This window comes from Rissa tridactyla, chromosome 1, assembly GCF_028500815.1.
Source record: "Rissa tridactyla isolate bRisTri1 chromosome 1, bRisTri1.patW.cur.20221130, whole genome shotgun sequence".
Lineage (NCBI taxonomy): Eukaryota > Metazoa > Chordata > Aves > Charadriiformes > Laridae > Rissa > Rissa tridactyla.
This window is the reverse complement of record NC_071466.1, coordinates 9,306,577-9,325,678: the sequence shown is the minus strand read 5'-3', so window position 1 is coordinate 9,325,678 and position 19,102 is coordinate 9,306,577. Positions and strand designations below refer to the sequence as shown.

At 60.4% G+C, this 19,102-nt stretch overlaps 1 protein-coding gene across 1 annotated transcript in view; it reads left to right on the top strand.

The window, feature by feature from the left end:
- Positions 1-18,071, top strand: part of PDE2A (phosphodiesterase 2A) — a 37,645-nt gene extending 19,574 nt beyond the window's left edge. Inside the window, 29 exon segments of the mRNA XM_054223046.1 lie at positions 3,140-3,228; positions 3,936-4,045; positions 5,911-5,966; positions 6,051-6,110; positions 6,200-6,359; positions 6,459-6,511; positions 7,065-7,139; positions 7,274-7,315; positions 7,415-7,483; positions 7,631-7,761; positions 7,986-8,097; positions 8,183-8,222; positions 11,308-11,371; positions 11,506-11,584; positions 11,710-11,887; positions 13,758-13,870; positions 14,394-14,471; positions 14,699-14,821; positions 15,023-15,093; positions 15,200-15,233; positions 15,235-15,323; positions 15,428-15,515; positions 15,632-15,679; positions 15,807-15,881; positions 16,045-16,144; positions 16,328-16,440; positions 16,727-16,765; positions 17,505-17,611; positions 17,836-18,071. Coding sequence (XP_054079021.1) covers positions 3,140-3,228; positions 3,936-4,045; positions 5,911-5,966; positions 6,051-6,110; positions 6,200-6,359; positions 6,459-6,511; positions 7,065-7,139; positions 7,274-7,315; positions 7,415-7,483; positions 7,631-7,761; positions 7,986-8,097; positions 8,183-8,222; positions 11,308-11,371; positions 11,506-11,584; positions 11,710-11,887; positions 13,758-13,870; positions 14,394-14,471; positions 14,699-14,821; positions 15,023-15,093; positions 15,200-15,233; positions 15,235-15,323; positions 15,428-15,515; positions 15,632-15,679; positions 15,807-15,881; positions 16,045-16,144; positions 16,328-16,440; positions 16,727-16,765; positions 17,505-17,611; positions 17,836-18,058 — 2,619 coding nt within the window. The 3' untranslated portion in view covers positions 18,059-18,071.
- Positions 18,072-19,102: the final 1,031 nt, after the last annotated feature.

Sequence of the window (19,102 nt, the reverse complement as noted above, 5' to 3'; positions counted from 1 at the left end):
CTGCCAGTGGTGGCCTTGGTGCTGGTGGTGGCCCTGGGGTGCTGGTGGCCCCAGGGTGCTGGTGGTGGCCCTGGTGTGCTAATGACCCTGGTGCTGGTGGTGGCCCTGGGCTGCTGGTGACCTTGATGCCAGTGGTGGCCCTGCAGCGCCGGTGACCCTGGTGCTGGTGGTGGCCCCAGGGTGCTGGTGATGCTGGTGCCAGTGGTGGCCCTGCGGTGCTGGTGACCCCGGAGCGTGTGCGTGAGGGTCAGTGTTCGTGTCTGTGTCCGCGTACGTACAGGTGCGCGTTCGTGTGCGGGATTGTGTACACGTGTGGGTGTGCACGTGTGTTTACGCACATGTGTGGGTGCGTACGGGTGTTGTTTACGTACATGTGTGGGTGTGTACGTGTGTTTATGTGTGAGTGTGTACATGTGGTTACATATGTGTGGGTGTGTACATGTGTTTATGCACATGTGTGTGTACGTGTGTTTATGTGTGGGTGTGTTCATGTGTTTACATACATGTGTGGGTGTGTACATGTGTTTTACATACATGTGTGGGTGTGTACGTGTGTTTATGTGTGGGTGTGTTCATGTGTTTACATACATGTGTGGGTGTGTACATGTGTTTTACATACATGTGTGGGTGTGTATGTGTGTTTATGTGTGTGTGTACATGTGTTTACATACATGTGTGGGTGTGTACATGTGGTTTTGTACATGTGAGGAGGTGTATGTGTGTTTACATACATGTGTGTGCATGTACATGTGTTTTACATACATGTGTGAGCGTGTACATGTGTTTATGCACATGTGTGGGTGCGTATGTGTGTTTATGTGTGAGTGTGTACATGTGGTTACATACATGTGTGGGTGTGTATGTGTGTTTATGTACATGTGTGGGTGTGTACATGTGTTTTACATACATGTGTGGGTGTGTACATGTGTTTATGTGTGTGTACATGTGTTTACATACATGTGTGGGTGTGTACATGTGGTTTTGTACATGTGAGCGGGTGTACATGTGTTTACATACATGTGTGGGTGTGTATGTGTGTTTATGCACACAAGTGACTGTGTACATGTGTTTACATACATGTGTGGGTGTGTACGTGTGTTTATGTGTGAGTGTGTACATGTGTTTACATACATGTGTGGGTGTGTACGTGTGTTTATGCACATGTGTGGGTGCGTATGTGTGTTTATGTGTGGGTGTGTACATGTGTTTACATACATGTGTGGGTGCGTATGTGTGTTTATGTGTGGGTGTGTACATGTGTTTACATACATGTGTGGGTGTGTACGTGTGTTTATGTGTGGGTGTGTACATGTGTTTACATACATGTGTGGGTGTGTACGTGTGTTTATGTGTGGGTGTGTACATGTGTTTACATATATGTGTGGGGGTGTACATGTGTTTATGTGTGGGTATTTACATGTGTTTTACATACATGTGTGGGTGTGTACATGTGTTTATGTGTGGGTGTGTACATGTGTTTACATACATGTGTGGGTGTGTACATGTGTTTATGTGTGGGTGTGTACATGTGTTTACATACATGTGTGGGGGTGCGCCAGTGTTTAGGTACATGTGTGTGCCTATGTGCTTGTGTGCGCATGCGTTCATGCACACGTGTGCCTGTGTGCACCTGTTCACGTACCTGGGTGAGTGTGCGCACGTGTTTATGTGCGTGTGTGGTATGTGCGTGTGTGGATGCACAGGCACGAGTGTGTACGTGTGTTTATACACGGGGGTGTACATGTGTTTACATACATGTGTGGCTGTGTGTGTGTTTTTATGTACACGTGGGGTGGTGCATCCGTGTCTTTATGTGTGGGTATGTACCTATGTTTACATACATGTGTGGGTGTGTACGTGTGTTTACATGGGTTACATACATGCGTGGGTGTGTACGTGTGTTTATGCATGTGTGGGTGTGTACGTGTGTTTACATGGGTTACATACATGCGTGGGTGTGTACGTGTGTATGCATGTGTGAGTGTGTACGTGTGTTTATATGTGGGTATTTACACGTGTTTACATACATGTGTGGGTGTGCATGTGTGATTATACACATATGTGGGTGTGTACATGTGTTTATGTGTGGGTGTGTACGTGTGTTTATGCACATGTGTGACTGTGTGCACGTCTTTACGTACATGTGTGGGTGTGTACGTGTGTTTATGCACATGTGACTGCATACGTGTGTTTACATACATGTGTGGGTGTGTACGTGTGTCTATGTGTGAGTGTGTACATGTGTTTTGCACATGTGTGGGTGTGTATGTGTGTTTATGTGTGACTGTGTACATGTGTTTATGCACGTGTGGGTGTGCACATGTGTTTACATACATGTGTGGGTTTGTCCATGTGTTTATGCACATGTGACTGCATACGTGTGTTTTTGCACCTGTGTGGGTGTGTACATGTGTTGATATGTGGGTGTGTACATGTGTTTACATACATGCATGGGTGTGTACGTGTGGTTTTGTACATGGGTGGGTGTGCATTTGTGTTTACATACATGTGTGGATGTGTACGTGTGTTTATGTGTGTGTACATGTGTTTACATACATGTGTGGATGTGTACGTGTGTTTATGTGTGTGTACATGTGTTTACATACATGTGTGGGTGTGTACGTGTGTTTATGTGTGAGTGTGTACCTGTGTTTACATACATGTGTGGGTGTGTACGTGTGTTTATGTGTGAGTGTGTACCTGTGTTTACATACATGTGTGGGTGTGTACGTGTGTTTATGTGTGAGTGTGTACATGTGTTTACACACACGTGTGGGTGTGTACGTGTGTTTATGTGTGGGTGTGTACCTGTGTTTACACACACGTGTGGGTTTGTACGTGTGTTTTTGTACATGGGTGGGTGTGCATGTGTGTTTACGTGTGGGTGCGTACGCGTGTGGATGCGTGGGGGTGTACCTGTGCGTACATACCCGTGTGCCTGTGCGCATGTGTTCGTGCGTGGGGTGCCGCGTCTCTTGCCCAGCAAAGCCCCCCCGCACCTGGGGAAACTGAGGCACGCAGCACCTCCCCGCTCCCTGCAGAGCCGGTGGTGGGGGGGGGGGGAATCCAGGGGAGTCTGGGGGGGGTCTGGGGGGTCCCGGGGTGTCGCCATCCCTCAGCGCTGCCCGTCCCCCTCCAGGAGCACGTCTACATCTACCTGCTGGACGGGGACACCCGGCTGATCTGCGACGACCCCCCCCACGAGCTGCCGTCCGAGGGGAAGCTCAGGTGAGCCTGCCCCCCCCCCCCGCCCCGCCGTGTGTGCACACGCCTGTGGCCTGGCGTGGATGCACGCACACGCGTGTGCACGGTGGGCGTGAGGTTTCCCAGGGGACACGGCTGGTGGCTCCACTCTCATCCCCATCCTCATCCTCTTCCATCCTCGTCCCCATCCCTGTCCCCATCCACATCCTCTTCTCCTTCCCCATCCTCATCTCCATCCTCAGCCTGCTCCTCCTCCTCCTCATCCTGTCTCCATCCTCATTCTGTCCCTATCCCCATCCCTTTTCCCTTCCTCATGTCCATCCTCATCCCCATCCCCATCCCCTCCCCTGTCCCTTCCCCATCTCCATCTCCATCCTCATCCTCATCCCATCCCCATCCTTTTTCTCTTCCCCATCCCCACCTCCATCCTCATCCTCATCTCCATTCCCATCCCTGTCCCCCATCCCATCCTCATTCCATTCCCATCCCTGTCCCCATCCTCATCCCCTTTCCCTTTCCTGTATCCATCTCCATCTCCATCATCTCCATCATCTCCATCTCCATCCTCATCCTCATCCTTTCCCACATGTGCTGCGCAGTCCTGGTGGCCTGTCCCTCCCCGAGCATGCAGGTCCCCTTCCCCGGGGGGATTCCCCTGCCCGGGGGGCTGTTGGTGTCCTCCCCCGGGGTGGTGGCTCAGGGTGTCCCTGTCCCCATCCCTGTCCCCGCAGGGATGTGGTGCGGAGGCAGAAGCGGCTGGAATGCGGGGGGCTGCCCCCCGCTGAGCTCCCTGGTCGGCAGCTGGGGCCCCTGGCAGCACCCCTGGCCCCCGGCACGCAAGGTGGGGCTGGGGGGGGAATAATGGGGTGGGGGGAGGCAATATGGGTGGGTGGGTGGGTGGGTGCGTGCGTGGGAGATTGGGTGGGCATAGGTGTGGATGGGTGGGTGGGTGAGTGGGTGGGTGGGTGAAGGAGTGGGTAGATGGGGGGGTAGATGGTGGGTAAGTGAATGGGTGGGTGGGTGAGTGGGTTGGTGGGTGTGTGTATGGATGGGTGGGTAGATGGATGGGTGGATGGATGGATGGATGGGTGGGTGGATGGATGGATGGATGGATGGACAGACGGATGGGTAAGTGGATGGGTGGGTGGGTGGGTGGATGGATGGATGGACGGATGGATGGATGGACGGACTGACGGATGGGTAAGTGGATGGATGGATGGATGGATGGATGGGTTGGTGGGTGGGTGGATGTGTGGGTGAGTGTGTAGGTGGATGGATGGATGGATGGATGGATGGATGGATGGATGGATGGATGGATGGATGGATGGGTTGGGAGGTGGGTGGCTGGGTGGCTGGCTGGGTGGGTAGGTGGATGGGTTGGTGGATGGGTTGGTGGATGGGTGGGTGGGTGGGCGGGTGGATGGATGGATGGATGGATGGATGGATGGATGGGTGGATGGATGGATGGATGGACGGACGGACGGATGGGTAAGTGGATGGATGGATGGATGGGTTGGTGGGTGGGTGGATGTGTGGGTGAGTGTGTAGGTGGATGGATGGATGGATGGATGGATGGATGGATGGATGGATGGGTTGGGAGGTGGGTGGCTGGGTGGCTGGCTGGGTGGGTAGATGGATGGGTTGGTGGACGGGTTGGTGGATGGGTTGGTGGGTGGATGGATTGGTGGGTGGATCGGTGGGTGAGTGTGTAGGTGGATGGATGGATGGATGGATGGATGGATGGATGGATTGGTGGGTGGCTGGATGAGTGGATGGATGGGTTGGTGGGTGGATGAGTGGGTAGATGGACGGGCGGGTAGATGGATGGGTGCATAGATGGATGGGTTGGTGGGTGGGTTGGTGGATGGATGGGTCAGTGGATGGATGGATGGATGGATGGACGGACGGACGGACGGACGGACGGACGGGTGGCTGGGTGGATGGATGGGCGAGTAGGTGGATGGGTTGGTGGGTGGGTGGATGTTTGGGCGGGTAGATGGATGGCTTGGTGGGTGGGTGATCGGCTGATGGATGAGTTGGTTGATGGGCGTGAGAGTTGGTAGGTGGGTGGGTGAGTGAATGGATGGATTGGAGAGTTGGTGGTGGGTGGATATATGTATGGATAGATGTGAGTCTTGGTGGATGGGTGGGTGGGTAGATGGGCAGGAGAGTCAGTATGTGGGTGGGTGGGCAGACTGGTGGGTGGGTGGACGGGACAAGATGGCATGCAGGTGGGTGGATGGGTGCACATACAACTGGATGGAAGCAGGATGGAGAGGTGAGGGACGGGGGGGTATTGGGACTGAGGGGTCCCTGGGAGACAAGTAGGCATGGAGATGGATGGATGGATGGATGGATGGATGGATGGATGGATGGATGGGTGAGTGGATGGATGTCCAGGTTGCCCAGAGAGGTGGGAGATGCCCCATCCCTGGAAACACTCCAGGCCGGATTGGACGGGGCTCTGAGCAACCTGGTCTAGTTGAAGATGTCCCTGCCCAGGGCAGAAGTTGGACTAGATGACTTTAAAGGTCCCTTCCCACCCAAATCCTTCTGTGATTCTATGGATAGGAGGATGGATGGATGGCCAGGTGGGTGGGTGGGTGACACATGGGGACATGGTGGGGACATGGACCCCGAGGGCTCAGTGTCACAGCCCGGCGTTTCCCCGGTGCCCACTCGGGATCAACCCTCTCTGGCTTGCAGTGCTCATCATCCCGCTGGTGGACAAGGACAGCGGGGCCGTGGTGTGCGTCATCCTGGTGAGTGTGGGGACATGTGCCAGGCTCTGGGGGACGGGGACAGGGCCTGGACACTGGGGTCCTCATGCCACAGCCCCCTCCCAGGTACACTGCGGCCAGCTGAGTGACTCGGACGAGCAGAACCTGCGTGCACTGGAGAGACACGTGAGTGACCCTGGGTCAGCCGTGGGACCTGCCACCTGGGGGACCTGCCACCCCCGTCCCCCATCCCTCCTGTCCCTTGTCCCTCGCAGACCCTGGTGGCGTACCGGCGCCTGCAAGCCCTGCAGAAGCTGCAGCCCTGGCCCCAGGTCAGCCTCTCCACCAGCTCCTCCCAGAACTCCCTGGCCAAGCCCGAGAAGGCGCCTGACAGCGGCTACAGCGACCTGGACTGCAAGATCCTGCAGCTCTGCGGTGAGGCTGGCAGGGGGGGACACACACACCGGGGGGGGGGCACACAGGCAGGGTGAAGCCAGGGGGCTGAGCCCCTCACGCCGCTCTCGCCTCGCGTAGGTGAGCTGTACGACCTGGATGCGGCCTCGCTCCAGCTCAAGGTCGTCAACTATGTGAGTAGTCGCCCCCCCGCCCCGTCACCCCCCCTCACCCCCAGCTCCAGGACACACCAGGGAGCCCCGTTTTATTTCCCAAAAAAAGAAGACAATCCCCCAAAGTAAAGAAAAGCCTCAAGCATCAGCTGCACAGCCGTCAGTGGTGACCAGAGTGAACAGCCTTGTCCTAACCATCAGTAGTCGCCAGAGTTAACAGTGCCACTGTAGCCACACAAACGCTGAGGGGGAACTTATGGGTCCCCCTCCTGCTCCCTAGCGTCCTGTACACAACCCTCAGTAGTGTCCAGAGTGAACAGCCTTGCCCCTGCCATCAGTAGTGTCCAGAGTGAACAGCTTTGCTCTCGCCGTCAGTAGTGTCCAGAGGGAACAGCCTTGCCCTTGCCCTCGCCATCAGTAGTCTCCAGAGTGAACCCAATCAGCCCCAGGGAAGAAGTTTAGGGGGCCACCTGGTGCACATGTGGGGGTGCCCTGGGCAGGGGGACGCGGAGGAGGGGTCCCTGGCGGGGGTCGGGGCAGGCTGAGGTGCTGACCCCCATCCTCACCCCCCCAGCTGAAGCAGGAGACCCAGTCGCTCTGCTGCTGCCTCCTGCTCGTCTCCGAGGACAACCACCAGCTCTTCTGCCAGGTGGGTGCCACTGGGCTGACCCCCCGCACCCCGACCCCCCCCCCACGTTGGGGCCAGTGGGTCCCATTGCACGCCCCCCAGGGGGCTTGGCCGCCATCCCATGGCAGCTCACCCCCCCCTTCCATCTCTTCCAGGTGGTGGGGGACCACGTCCTCGAGGAGGAGATCAGCTTTTCGGTGAGCGCGGGGTGGGGGGGTGCCCGGGGAGGGGGGACACACTGGATGGGGGGGTGGGCAGCAGGTCCCCACGGGCTCACCCGTCCCCTCCACCCACAGCTCACCTTCGGGCGCCTGGGACAGGTGGTGGAGGACAAGAAGTCCATCACCTTGAAGGACATCAGCGAGGTGGGTACCAGCCTTGGATGGGGACCATCCCCTCCTCCCTGCACCCGGGGGCATGCTGTCCCCTTTCCTCTGTGTCCCACGGGGCTTCCCGGTGGGGGGGGGATGCTGTTGGAGGTAAAATCCTGCCCCATCTCCTCCCCCCTGCAGGAGGAGCACAAGCAGCTGAGCAGCATGTTGGGCTGCGAGGTCACCTCCATGCTCTGCGTCCCCGTCATCAGCCGGGCCACCTCCCAGGTGGTGGCACTGGCCTGCGCCTTCAACAAGCTGAGCGGGGACAGGTGAGGAGTGGCTTTGCTTCGGGGCGGGGGACAGACACACAGGATCTGTCCCCCACCCCCTTCCCCTCTGCCCCACGTTGGGTCTGCCTTTGGGGGTGATGGAGCATCTCCATCACGGTGAAAGCGGGGGGCAGGCGTGGCGTGGGGACCAGTGGGGACGGGGGACTGAGAGGTGTCATGTCCCCCTCCCCGTGGGGTCATGTTGTCGTGTCCCCCCCCCCCAGCTACACGGAGGCGGACGAGCACAAGATCCAGCACTGCTTCTGCTACACCTCCACGGTGCTCACCAGCACCTTGGCCTTCCAGAAGGAGCAGAAGCTGAAGTGCGAGTGCCAGGTGAGCGCCCGCGTCACGCCGGGGCACGCACGTGCACGTGGTCCCCCCCCCCGTGACTGACGGCGTCCCCCTCTGTCCCCCCCAGGCCCTGCTGCAGGTGGCGAAGAACCTCTTCACGCACTTGGGTAGGTGGCCGCTGCAGGCAGCGCCCGTGGCCTGGTTGGGGGACGGACCCCGCCATGCGCAGCCCCGGGGAACGGTGGCAGGGGGGTCCCCAGCCCGTGGGGACCTTGTCCCCTGCGCTGCCGTGCGCGTAACGCTGTGGGCGCACATGCATTTGCTGCGTACACGCTGCTGCACGCATGTACTCCCTGCTGCATGCAGGTACCGCTGCAGGCACACATGCACTGCAGCACGCACGCACCCATTCCTGCATGCACGCACGCAGTGCTGCATGCATGTACTGCTGCATGCACACGTGCTGTTGCAGGCACGGACACACTGCTACATGCATGTACCCATTCCTGCCTGCATGTACTCACGGCTGCATGCCTGCGCTGCTGCAGGCACACACACTGCTGCACATGTGCATGCACTGCTGCATGCGTGCACTGCTGCACGCATGCACTCATTGCTGCACCTACGTACTGCTGCAGGCGTGCACACACTGCTGCGCACATGTACACACTGCGGCAGGCACGCACTGCTGCAGGCACGCACATACTGCTGCCTGCATGCACACGCCGCTGCACACATGTACCCGTTCCTGCATGCATGCACTCATGGCTGCATGCATGCACTGCTGCAGGCACACACACTGCTGCACATGTGCATGCACTGCTGCATGCGTGTACTGCTGCGTGCACACACGCTGCTGCAGGCATGTGCGCACTGCTGCATACATGCACGGCTGCATGCACACATGCAAGGCTGCACGCACACATGCACGGCTGCACGCATGTATGCACTGCTGCAGGCATGCAGTGCTGCACACACATTGCTGCACACAGGTACGCGCTGCTGCGTGCACGCACACACACAGCTGCACGCACACGCAGCTGCGCACACACACGCAGTGCTGCACACATTCTGCTACATGCACACGCAGTGCTGCGGGCAGGCCTGCGTTGCTGTGCACACGCATGCACCCCTGCAGACACACACACACACGTGCACCCCTGCACACCCGAGCACACACGCACGCTGCTGCAGGAGCACATGCACTGCTGCACACACCCCTGCCGCGCAGCTGCCGTGCACCACACACAAGCACCCTGCTGCACCGCGTGTGCTGTGGCCCTGCTTACACAAGTGGCGTCGCTGCTCCATGTGCACGCATGCACACGCATGCACATATGCACACACGCACATGCATGCACACGCACATGCAGACACACCACCACCCCTCCCGAAATGCATGCACACGCGCAGATGCACACATGCAGGCACATGCACACACATGCATACACACACACACGTGCGCATGAACACACACACGCACAGGCACACACATGCACCCACACGCGCGCACACACACACATGCACACATGTGCAGGCGCATGTGCACACATTTGTATGCACACACGCCTGCACACATGTGCACATGTGCATACGCACACCTGCGTGCCTGCACATGCATGCACGTGTGCATACACACACGCCTGCACACTTGCACACGCACGCACACACGTGTATGCACATGCACACCTGCAAACACATGTACATGTGTATACACACACGCCTGCACACACATGCACGGCTGCACACGCATGCACATGTGCATGCACACACAGGCACGCCTGCACACACATGCACACACGTGCATGCACACACACACCTGCACACATATGCACATGTGTATATGCACACATGCACGCCTGCACATGCATGTATGTGTGCATACACACACACGCCTGCACGTCTGCACACACATGCACACACGTGTATGCACACGCACGCCTGCACATACATGCACAAGTGTATACACACATGCATGCATGCTTGCACACACATGCACACACGTGCACGCCTGCACATGCATGCACACACGTGTATGCACATGCAGGCCTGTGCATGCATGCACACGTGCATACACACATGCCTGCACATGCATGCACAAGTGCATACACACGCCTGCACGCCTGCACATGAATGCACATGTGCATACACATGCCTGCATGCCTGCAGATGCATGCACACACGTGTATGCACACGCACACCTGCACACACATGCACACACGTGCACACCTGCACACACATGCACGTGCATTTATGCACATGCACGCCTGCACACACATGCACATGTGCATACACACATGCCTGCATGCCTGCACATGCATGCACAAGTGTATACACACGCCTGCACGCCTGCACATGCATGTACATGTGCATACACATGTCTGCATGCCTGCACATGCATGCACACACGTGTATGCACACGCACACATGCACATGTGTATATACACACGCATGCATGCCTGTACACACATGCACACACATGCACGTCTGAACACGCATGCACATGTGCATACACACACATGCACGCCTGCACACACATGCACATGTGCATACACATGCCTGCACACCTGCACATGCATGCACACAATTGTATGCACATGCACGCCTGCACACACATGCACGTGTGCATACACACTTGCCTGCACGCCTGGACACGCATGCACATGTGCATACACACACATGCACGCCTGCACACACATGCACATGTGCATAGATACGTGCCTGCATGCCTGCACATGCATGCACAAGTACATACACATGCCTGCACATGTGCATACAATCCTGCATGCCTGCACGTGCATGCACACACGACGCACACCTGCACACACATGCACATGTGCATACAATCCTGCATGCCTGCACACACATGCACATGTGCATACACACGCGCCTGCACGCCTGCACATATATGCACATGTGAATACACACATGCCCGCACACGCATGTACATGTGCATACACACACATGCATGCCTGCACACACACGCACATGTGCATACACACACGCCTGCATGCCTGCACACGCATGCACACATGTGGATGCACACGTGCGTACGCACACGCCTGCACACGCATGCCCACGCTCCGTGCAGCCCGCTCCCCCTGCGCTCCCCAGCCCGTTGTGCTCACCCCCCCGCCCCCGCCTTGCCGTGCGCTGCCGGCTGAGCCCCCCCTGCTTTCATCGCACGAGTGGGGCAGCCCAGGCGGGCGGTCGCGGGGGGGGGGTCCCTCACCCTCTCCCCCCCCTCCCCAGACGACGTCTCGGTCCTGCTGCAGGAGATCATCACCGAGGCCCGAAACCTCAGCAACGCCGAGATGTGAGTGGGTGACCCCGGCGTGGGCGGGTGGATGGGGGACACGACGACACATAAGTGTGCACCGGGGGTGGGGGGGTGCTGAGGGGGTGGTGGGACCCCCGTGGGTGCGAGCGGGGTGGTGGCATCTCTTGCAGCTGCTCCGTCTTCCTGCTGGACCGCCTCAGCCACGAGCTGGTGGCCAAGGTCTTCGATGGCGGCGTGGTGGACGACGAGGTGAGCGCGGGCGGGGGGGGGCGAGAGGAAGGAGTTTTGGGGGAGAATCCTAAGTGGGGGGGGGATGACACACATGGGGGTGACACCCCCCCCCCCCCCCCCCCGCCATCCTTTCTTGCCCCCAGAGCTACGAGATCCGCATCCCCGCGGACCAAGGCATCGCTGGGCATGTGGCCACCACGGGCAAGATCCTGAACATCAAGGACGCCTACTCCCACCCGCTCTTCTACCGCGGGGTGGACGACAGCACCGGCTTCCGCACCCGCAACATCCTCTGCTTCCCCATCAAGAACGAGAGCCAGGGTGAGGGGACGCGGGGTTGTCACCCAACGGGCCACGCTGTCCCCCAGCGCGTGGAGGTGGCACCGGGTCCCAAAACTTGGTGTCCTTCCGACGGGAAGCCTGTTCCTGGTACTCGGGCACCATCCTGACCCCAGCACGGGGGCACAGCGCTGTCCCTGGGTGTGATCCTGTCCCACTGCAGGCAGACACAGCGATGTCCCCAGTACATGGGCACAATCCTGTCCCCGTCCCATGGGCACGATCCTGTCCCTGTTATGTGGGCACGACCCTGTCCCCAGCACACGGGCACAATCCTGTCCCCAGCATCTGGGCACCATCCTGTCCCCAGCACACAGGCACAGCGCCGTCCCTGGGCACCTGGGCCCGATCCTGTCCCCTCCCCCAGACAGACACAGCACTGTCCCCAGCATGTGGGCACCATCCTGTCCCCAGCACAGGGGCACAGCACTGTCCCTGGGTGTGATCCTGTCCCACCGCAGGCAGACACAGCGATGTCCCCAGTACGTGGGCACGATCCGGTTCCCAGAACACGGGCACAATCCTGTCCCCAGCATCTGGGCACCATCCTGTCCCCAGCACACAGGCACAGCATTGTCCCTGGGCACTTGGGCGCGATCCTGTCCCCCCACAGACAGACCCAGCACTGTCCCCAGCATGTGGGCACGATCCTGTCCCCAGCATCTGGGCACCATCCTGTCCCCAGCACAGGGGCACAGCGCTGTCCCTGGGCACCTGGGCCCGATCCTGTCCCCCCACAGACAAACACAGCACTGTCCCCAGCACGTGGGCACCATCCTGTCCCCAGAACATGGGCATGATAGTGTCCCCAGCACATGGGCACCATCCTGTCCCCAGCACACAGGCACAGCATTGTCCCTGGGCACTTGGGCACGATCCTGTTCCCCCACAGACAGACACAGCACTGTCCCCAGCACGTGGGCACCATCCTGTCCCCAGAACATGGGCACAATACTGTCCCTGTTATGTGGGCACAACCCTGTCCCCAGCACATGGGCACGATCCGGTTCCCAGCACACGGGCACAATCCTGTCCCCAGCATCTGGGCACCATCCTGTCCCCAGCACAGGGGCACAGCGCTGTCCCTGGGTGTGATCCTGTCCCACCGCAGGCAGACACAGTGATGTCCCCAGTACGTGGGCACGATCCTGTCCCCAGAACACAGGCGCAATCCTGTCCCCAGCATCTGGGCACCATCCTGTCCCCAGCACACAGGCACAGCACTGTCCCTGGGTGCCTGGGCCCGATCCTGTCCCCCCACAGACAGACACAGCACTGTCCCCAGCATGTGGGCACCATCCTGTCCCCAGAACATGGGCATGATACTGTCCCCAGCATCTGGGCACCATCCTGTCCCCAGCACAGGGGCACAGCACTGTCCCTGGGTGTGATCCTGTCCCACTGCAGACAGACACAGCGATGTCCCCAGTACATGGGCACAATCCTGTCCCCATCCCATGGGCATGATGCTGTCCCTGTTATGTGGGCACGACCCTGTCCCCAGAATCACAGCTTCCAAGATCAGACGAGATGGGGCGTTCTCAGGGTGGTATGGCCGTAGAACACAGGCACAATCCTGTCCCCAGCATCTGGGCACCATCCTGTCCCCAGCACACAGGCACACTGCTGTCCCCAGCACGTGGGCACGATCCTGTCCCTCACTACATGGGCACAGCACTGTCCCCAGCACATGGGCACAATCCTGTCCCCAACACACAGGCACAGCACTGTCCCTGGGCATGCTCCTGTCCCCCCATGGACGGACACAGCACTGTCCCCAGCACATAGGCACGATCCTGTCCCCAGCACAGGGGCCTGATCCTGTCCCCTGTCCCCCCAACTCTGCTCCCAGAGGTCATCGGGGTGGCGGAGCTTGTCAACAAGATCAACGGCCCCTGGTTCAGCAAGTTCGACGAGGACTTGGCCACCGCCTTCTCCATCTACTGCGGCATCAGCATCGCCCACGTATGCACCCGGGGGGCCCAACCCGGGGTGGGGGGGCGAGGGGGACCCCACCACTCTGCCCCACAGCTGGCCACAGCACAGAGGGACGGAGGGACGTGTATGCGGTCCCTGTTCCTTGGGGACAAGCGGTGGTGGCAATGGGATGGGGAATAGGGATGGGATGGGATGCAATGGGATAGGGATGGGATGGGGATGGGATAGGATACAATGGGATGGGGATGGGATGGGATGAGGATGAGGGTGGGGATTGGGATGGGGGTGGGATGGGGATGGGAATGAGGAAGGGATGGGATGGGGATGGAGATGGGGACGGGATGGAGATGGGATGGCATGGAGATGGAGATGGGATGGAGATGGGATGGGGATGGGATGGAGATGGGATGGAGATGGGATGAGATGGGGATGGAGAAGGGGATGGGATGGGATGGGATGGGGAGGGCACACACGGGGAGCAGGGATGTTTCGGGGTTTGGGAGGGGTCTGCCCACCCCCGGCACTCCCATACCCCCATCCTGCCCCGCAGTCGCTGCTCTACAAGAAGGTGAATGAGGCGCAGTACCGCAGCCACCTGGCCAACGAGATGATGATGTACCACATGAAGGTGAGGTGGCATGGAGACGGTGACAGGGACAGGGACAGGGACATGAGCTGGCACCCCCACTGCCAGCATGGTGCCCCCACACTCCACCCCGTGGTGGTGGCGTGGTGGGGTGGCGGTGACACCCCGGGGCTCTCTGCTCTCCATGGAGCTGATGTGGCCCAGGGGACAGCTTGGGGACACACTGGGAACCTGGTCACAGCGTGGGCCACTGGCAATGGCTCCCGCAGGTGTCGGACGACGAGTACACCAAGCTGCTGAGCGAGGGCATCCAGCCCGTGTCAACCATCGACCCCAACTTCGCCAGCTTCACCTACACCCCGCGCTCGCTGCCCGAGGACGACACCTCCATGGTGAGGATGACGGGGACGGTCCCCAACTGCGACTGTCCCCTACCTGCCCTCGGTCAGGTTGTCTACCCCAACCCCAGGGTGGTGGGGGGCTAGGATGGGGGGATGTGGCTGCACCCCGAGCATCACCCAGGCAGGGGTGGCACAGGGAGGACCCTGCTGGGCATTGTCACCCCCCTGCCACCCACCCTGTCCCCTCTGCAGGCCATCCTGAGCATGCTGCAGGACATGAACTTCATCAACAACTACAAGATGGACCGCCAGACGCTCACCAGGTGGGTCCCCGTCCCTGTCCCCATGGTCACCTATGGGACCCCTGGGTAAGTGGGGGTCCCCGGAGGGGCAAAACCCCCCTACTCATGTCCCCGTCACCCCCGCCAGGTTCTGCCTGATGGTGAAGAAGGGCTACCGCGACCCCCCCCTACCACAACTGGATGCATGCCTTCTCCGTCTCCCACTTCTGCTACTTGCTCTACAAGAACCTGGAGCTGGTCAACTACCTGGAGTAAGGCCAGGCACCATCCCTGTCCCTGTCCCCATCCCCCCGGCCCCACCGGGGTGCTCCCTGCCCTCCTGCCTGCCTCAGTTTCCCTCCTTTCCCCCCGCCAGGGACATCGAGATCTTTGCCCTCTTCATCTCCTGCATGTGCCACGACCTGGACCACAGAGGCACTAATAACTCCTTCCAGGTGGCCTCGGTGAGCCGAGCCCAGCGCTGGGATGTGTATGGGTGGGGGGGACGGGCACTGGGATGGCGCCGGGGGGAGGGTCTTCACCACCATAACTCCGTGACTCCGGCCGCTCTGCCTTGCAGAAATCAGTCCTGGCCGCGCTGTACAGCTCGGAGGGTTCCGTCATGGAGGTAAGATCCCCACCCTTCCAAAACCTCCCCCTGTCCATCTCGCCGGTCCTCGGCCTGGGGGGCAGCACCCCTGCCTGCCCCCTGCCTGCACCCTGCCTGCACCCACGGTCCCCGGCGTCTCCCGCAGAGGCACCACTTCGCCCAAGCCATCGCCATCCTCAACAGCCAGGGCTGCAACATCTTTGACCACTTCTCCCGCAAGGTGAGCCCCCAGCCTTGGTACCTCTCCCATGCCACCCCCTCCATGCCCGGGCTGAGCCCCTTCATCCCCTCTTGGACCCCCAACTCCCCATCCCTGGTTCCGGCCCTTGGGATGCAGGGCTTGGCAGGGGCACGGAGCTGATGACACCACCCCCCCGCTGCAGGACTACCAGCGCATGCTGGACCTCATGAGGGACATCATCTTGGCCACCGACCTGGCCCACCACTTGCGTATCTTCAAGGACCTCCAGAAGATGGCAGAAGGTGAAGCTCCTGCCCTTGGGGGTGGGGGTGGTGGGGTGGTGGGAACTCATCCCGCCAAAGCTGGGAGGTGGCATGGCAGGTCCTGGATGTCCTCAAAGTCCTCGTGTTGGGGGGTGATGGGGGTTGTGGGGCTCCTTCCCGAGCCCCCCCACCCCAACTCCTGCCCCCCTCCTTGCCCGGCAGTGGGCTACGACCCCAAGAACAAGCAGCACCGCAGCCTTTTGCTCTGCCTGCTCATGACGTCCTGCGACCTCTCCGACCAGACCAAGGGCTGGAAGACCACCAGGAAGATCGCGGTGAGTGCCACGCCGTGGGGCTAACCCCCCCGAATGCCACCCCACCACCCACCGCCCCCCCTGGGACACCCCTGTGTCCCCAGGTGCCGGGGACCAGCATCCTGCAGTGGCATTGTGCCCCATGGAGGTGGTCCCTCCACGCAGGGACCCCCCAGACCACCCAGCAGCTCCCCATGTAGAGCCATTCTCCTGCAGCCGTTGAGAGGGGCCTGGAGGGCAGGTGGGGCGTGGGGGGGGGTCACCCCAGGCATGCACCCCCCCCTCACTGACAGCCTGTCCCTTGCAGGAGCTGATCTACAAGGAGTTCTTCTCCCAGGGTGACCTGGTAGGTAGCCCCAGGGCTTGGTGCAAGGTTGGGCTTGGCCAACACTCTTGGGAGGGCTTGGATGAGGTTGGTGGGGAGGGGGACATAGGCAGGGAGGTTTGGCCTGGGAATGGGGATGGGATGGAGGTGGGATGGGATGGGGATGAGGAAGGGATGGGGATGGGATGGGGATGGGATAGAGATGGGGGTGGGATGGGGATGGGATAGATATGGGATGGGATGGGATGGGGATGAGGAAGGGATGAAGACTGGGATGGGATGGAGATGGGGATGGGGATGTGGATGGAGATGGGATGGGATGGAGATGGGATTAGAATGGGGTGGGATGGGGATGGGATGGGGATGGGATGGGGATGGAGCAGGATGGGGATGGGATGGGGATGAGGAAGGGATGAAGATCAGGATGGGATAGAGATGGGGATGGAGATGGGATGGGATGAGGATGGGATGGGATGGAGATGGGGATGGGAATGGGGTGGGGTGGGGATGGGATGGGGAAGAGGAAGGGTAGGATGGGGATGGGATGGAGATGGGGATGGGATGGAGATGGGGATGGAGATGGGGATAGGATGGGGATGGGATGGAGATGGGGATGGGCAAGGGGATGGGGATGGGGAAGAGGAAGGGATAGGGTGGAGATGGGATGGGGATGGGATGGGATGGGGATGGGATGGGGATGGAGATGGGGTGGGATGGGGATGGCCACCAGCATTGACCCCCCCACTTGCCACTGCCACAGGAGAAGGCCATGGGCAACCGCCCGCTGGAGATGATGGACCGGGAGAAAGCCTACATCCCCGAGCTGCAGATCAGCTTCATGGAGCACATCGCCATGCCCATCTACAAGTGAGCCCCCAGGGCTGGCATCGGTGGGGGGGGCTCTCCCATCACCCCCCCACCCCCCCACACTTTACCATGCCAGGGTGGGATGGGGGGGTGCAGGGCTGGGGGGTCTTGTAGATGGTGGTGGTGGTGGTGGTGGGTTTCCAAGCAGCGGGGAGGTGGGGAGCAGGATTGCACCCAACTAAGGGGGTGCTGATGGGGTCTCCCCCCCCCCCCCCCCCCGCCAGGTTGCTGCAGGACCTCTTCCCCAAAGCGGCGGAGCTCTACGAGAGGGTGGCCAGTAACCGGGAGCAGTGGACCAAGGTCTCCCACAAATTCACCATCCGGGGTTTGCCCAGTAACAACTCCCTGGACTTTCTGGATGAAGAATACGACCCACAGGCCCCCGACCCCCAGCTCAACGGCTGCCTGGAGCCCGAGGGGGGGCAGCCTGAGGCGGGGGCCGAGTGATGGGGGCCATGAGGTGGGGAGGCGGGGGGGGGAGGGCCATGGGGACCAGGAGCATCCCCAACCCTTGTCCCCCCCAGCCCCTCGGGAGGAGGTTTGGGGGGACATCAGTGACTCTGGACCACCGCGGTGAGGTCTGCGCCCTGCCAGCACCCGCTGTCGGTCCTTCCCCCACCGGTGGGTGACTGTCCCCTCCTTCCAGGGCAGGGATTCGGGTGTCCCCTCCACCCGGTGGCCCCCAGACCCCTCTTTGCTGGGACTCTTGCCTTGGTGGCCAGGGTCACCAGGGAGTGGGGAGGGCCACCACGGGGCTGGGGGGATGGATGTGCTTTAAATTGCCTTAAGGCTGCAGGTCCTGTCCCCGCGGGGTGACAATGGGGACGGTGTCCTTGGTGGAAGCACCCCCAGAGGGGTCGTCCCCCTGAACTGGGTCTGGTGGGGTCAGCAGCACGGAGCGGGACGGCGTGGGGCAGGACGGCGAGGGGCAGTGGGAGTGCTGGTGGGGGTGGGCTGCAGGGGGTGCGTGGGGACCTCAGAGGGGGACATGGGGCTGTGGGAGAGGAGGCTGAGGACAGAGGGGTCAGGATCAGGCCCACGGAAGGAGGCCCCGGCTGGAGAAGGGAAGAGGCACCCGGAGCGGGATGGCCACGGGGATGCTCTGCTGGATCCCACCAGACTGGACCCCACCCACGCTGGAGAACCAGCTCCCGCCCAGCACCCCTTGGTTAAATGTCCCCCTCCGGGACCCCCAGACATGAAGGACTCGTGTCCCTCGTCCCAGCCCTGTCCCACGAGGCCACGTCCCCTGCAAGGGCTACACGAGCGCCAGGGCCGGGGGGGTGTCCTGCTCCTGGCTTGCACGTACCGGGGGGGCTGCGCTCCCACAGGGACACTGCAGCGAGTCCGGTCCCCACCGTGTCCCCACCTTGTCCCCAGCACATGGGTGTTTCTCTGGCTTGGTACTGTGGTGTCCACCCAGGAGCCTCCTCTCTGCCAGCGGCTGCACCGGTGACCAACTTGTCCATGAGCATCCCCAGCTTGCAGTGG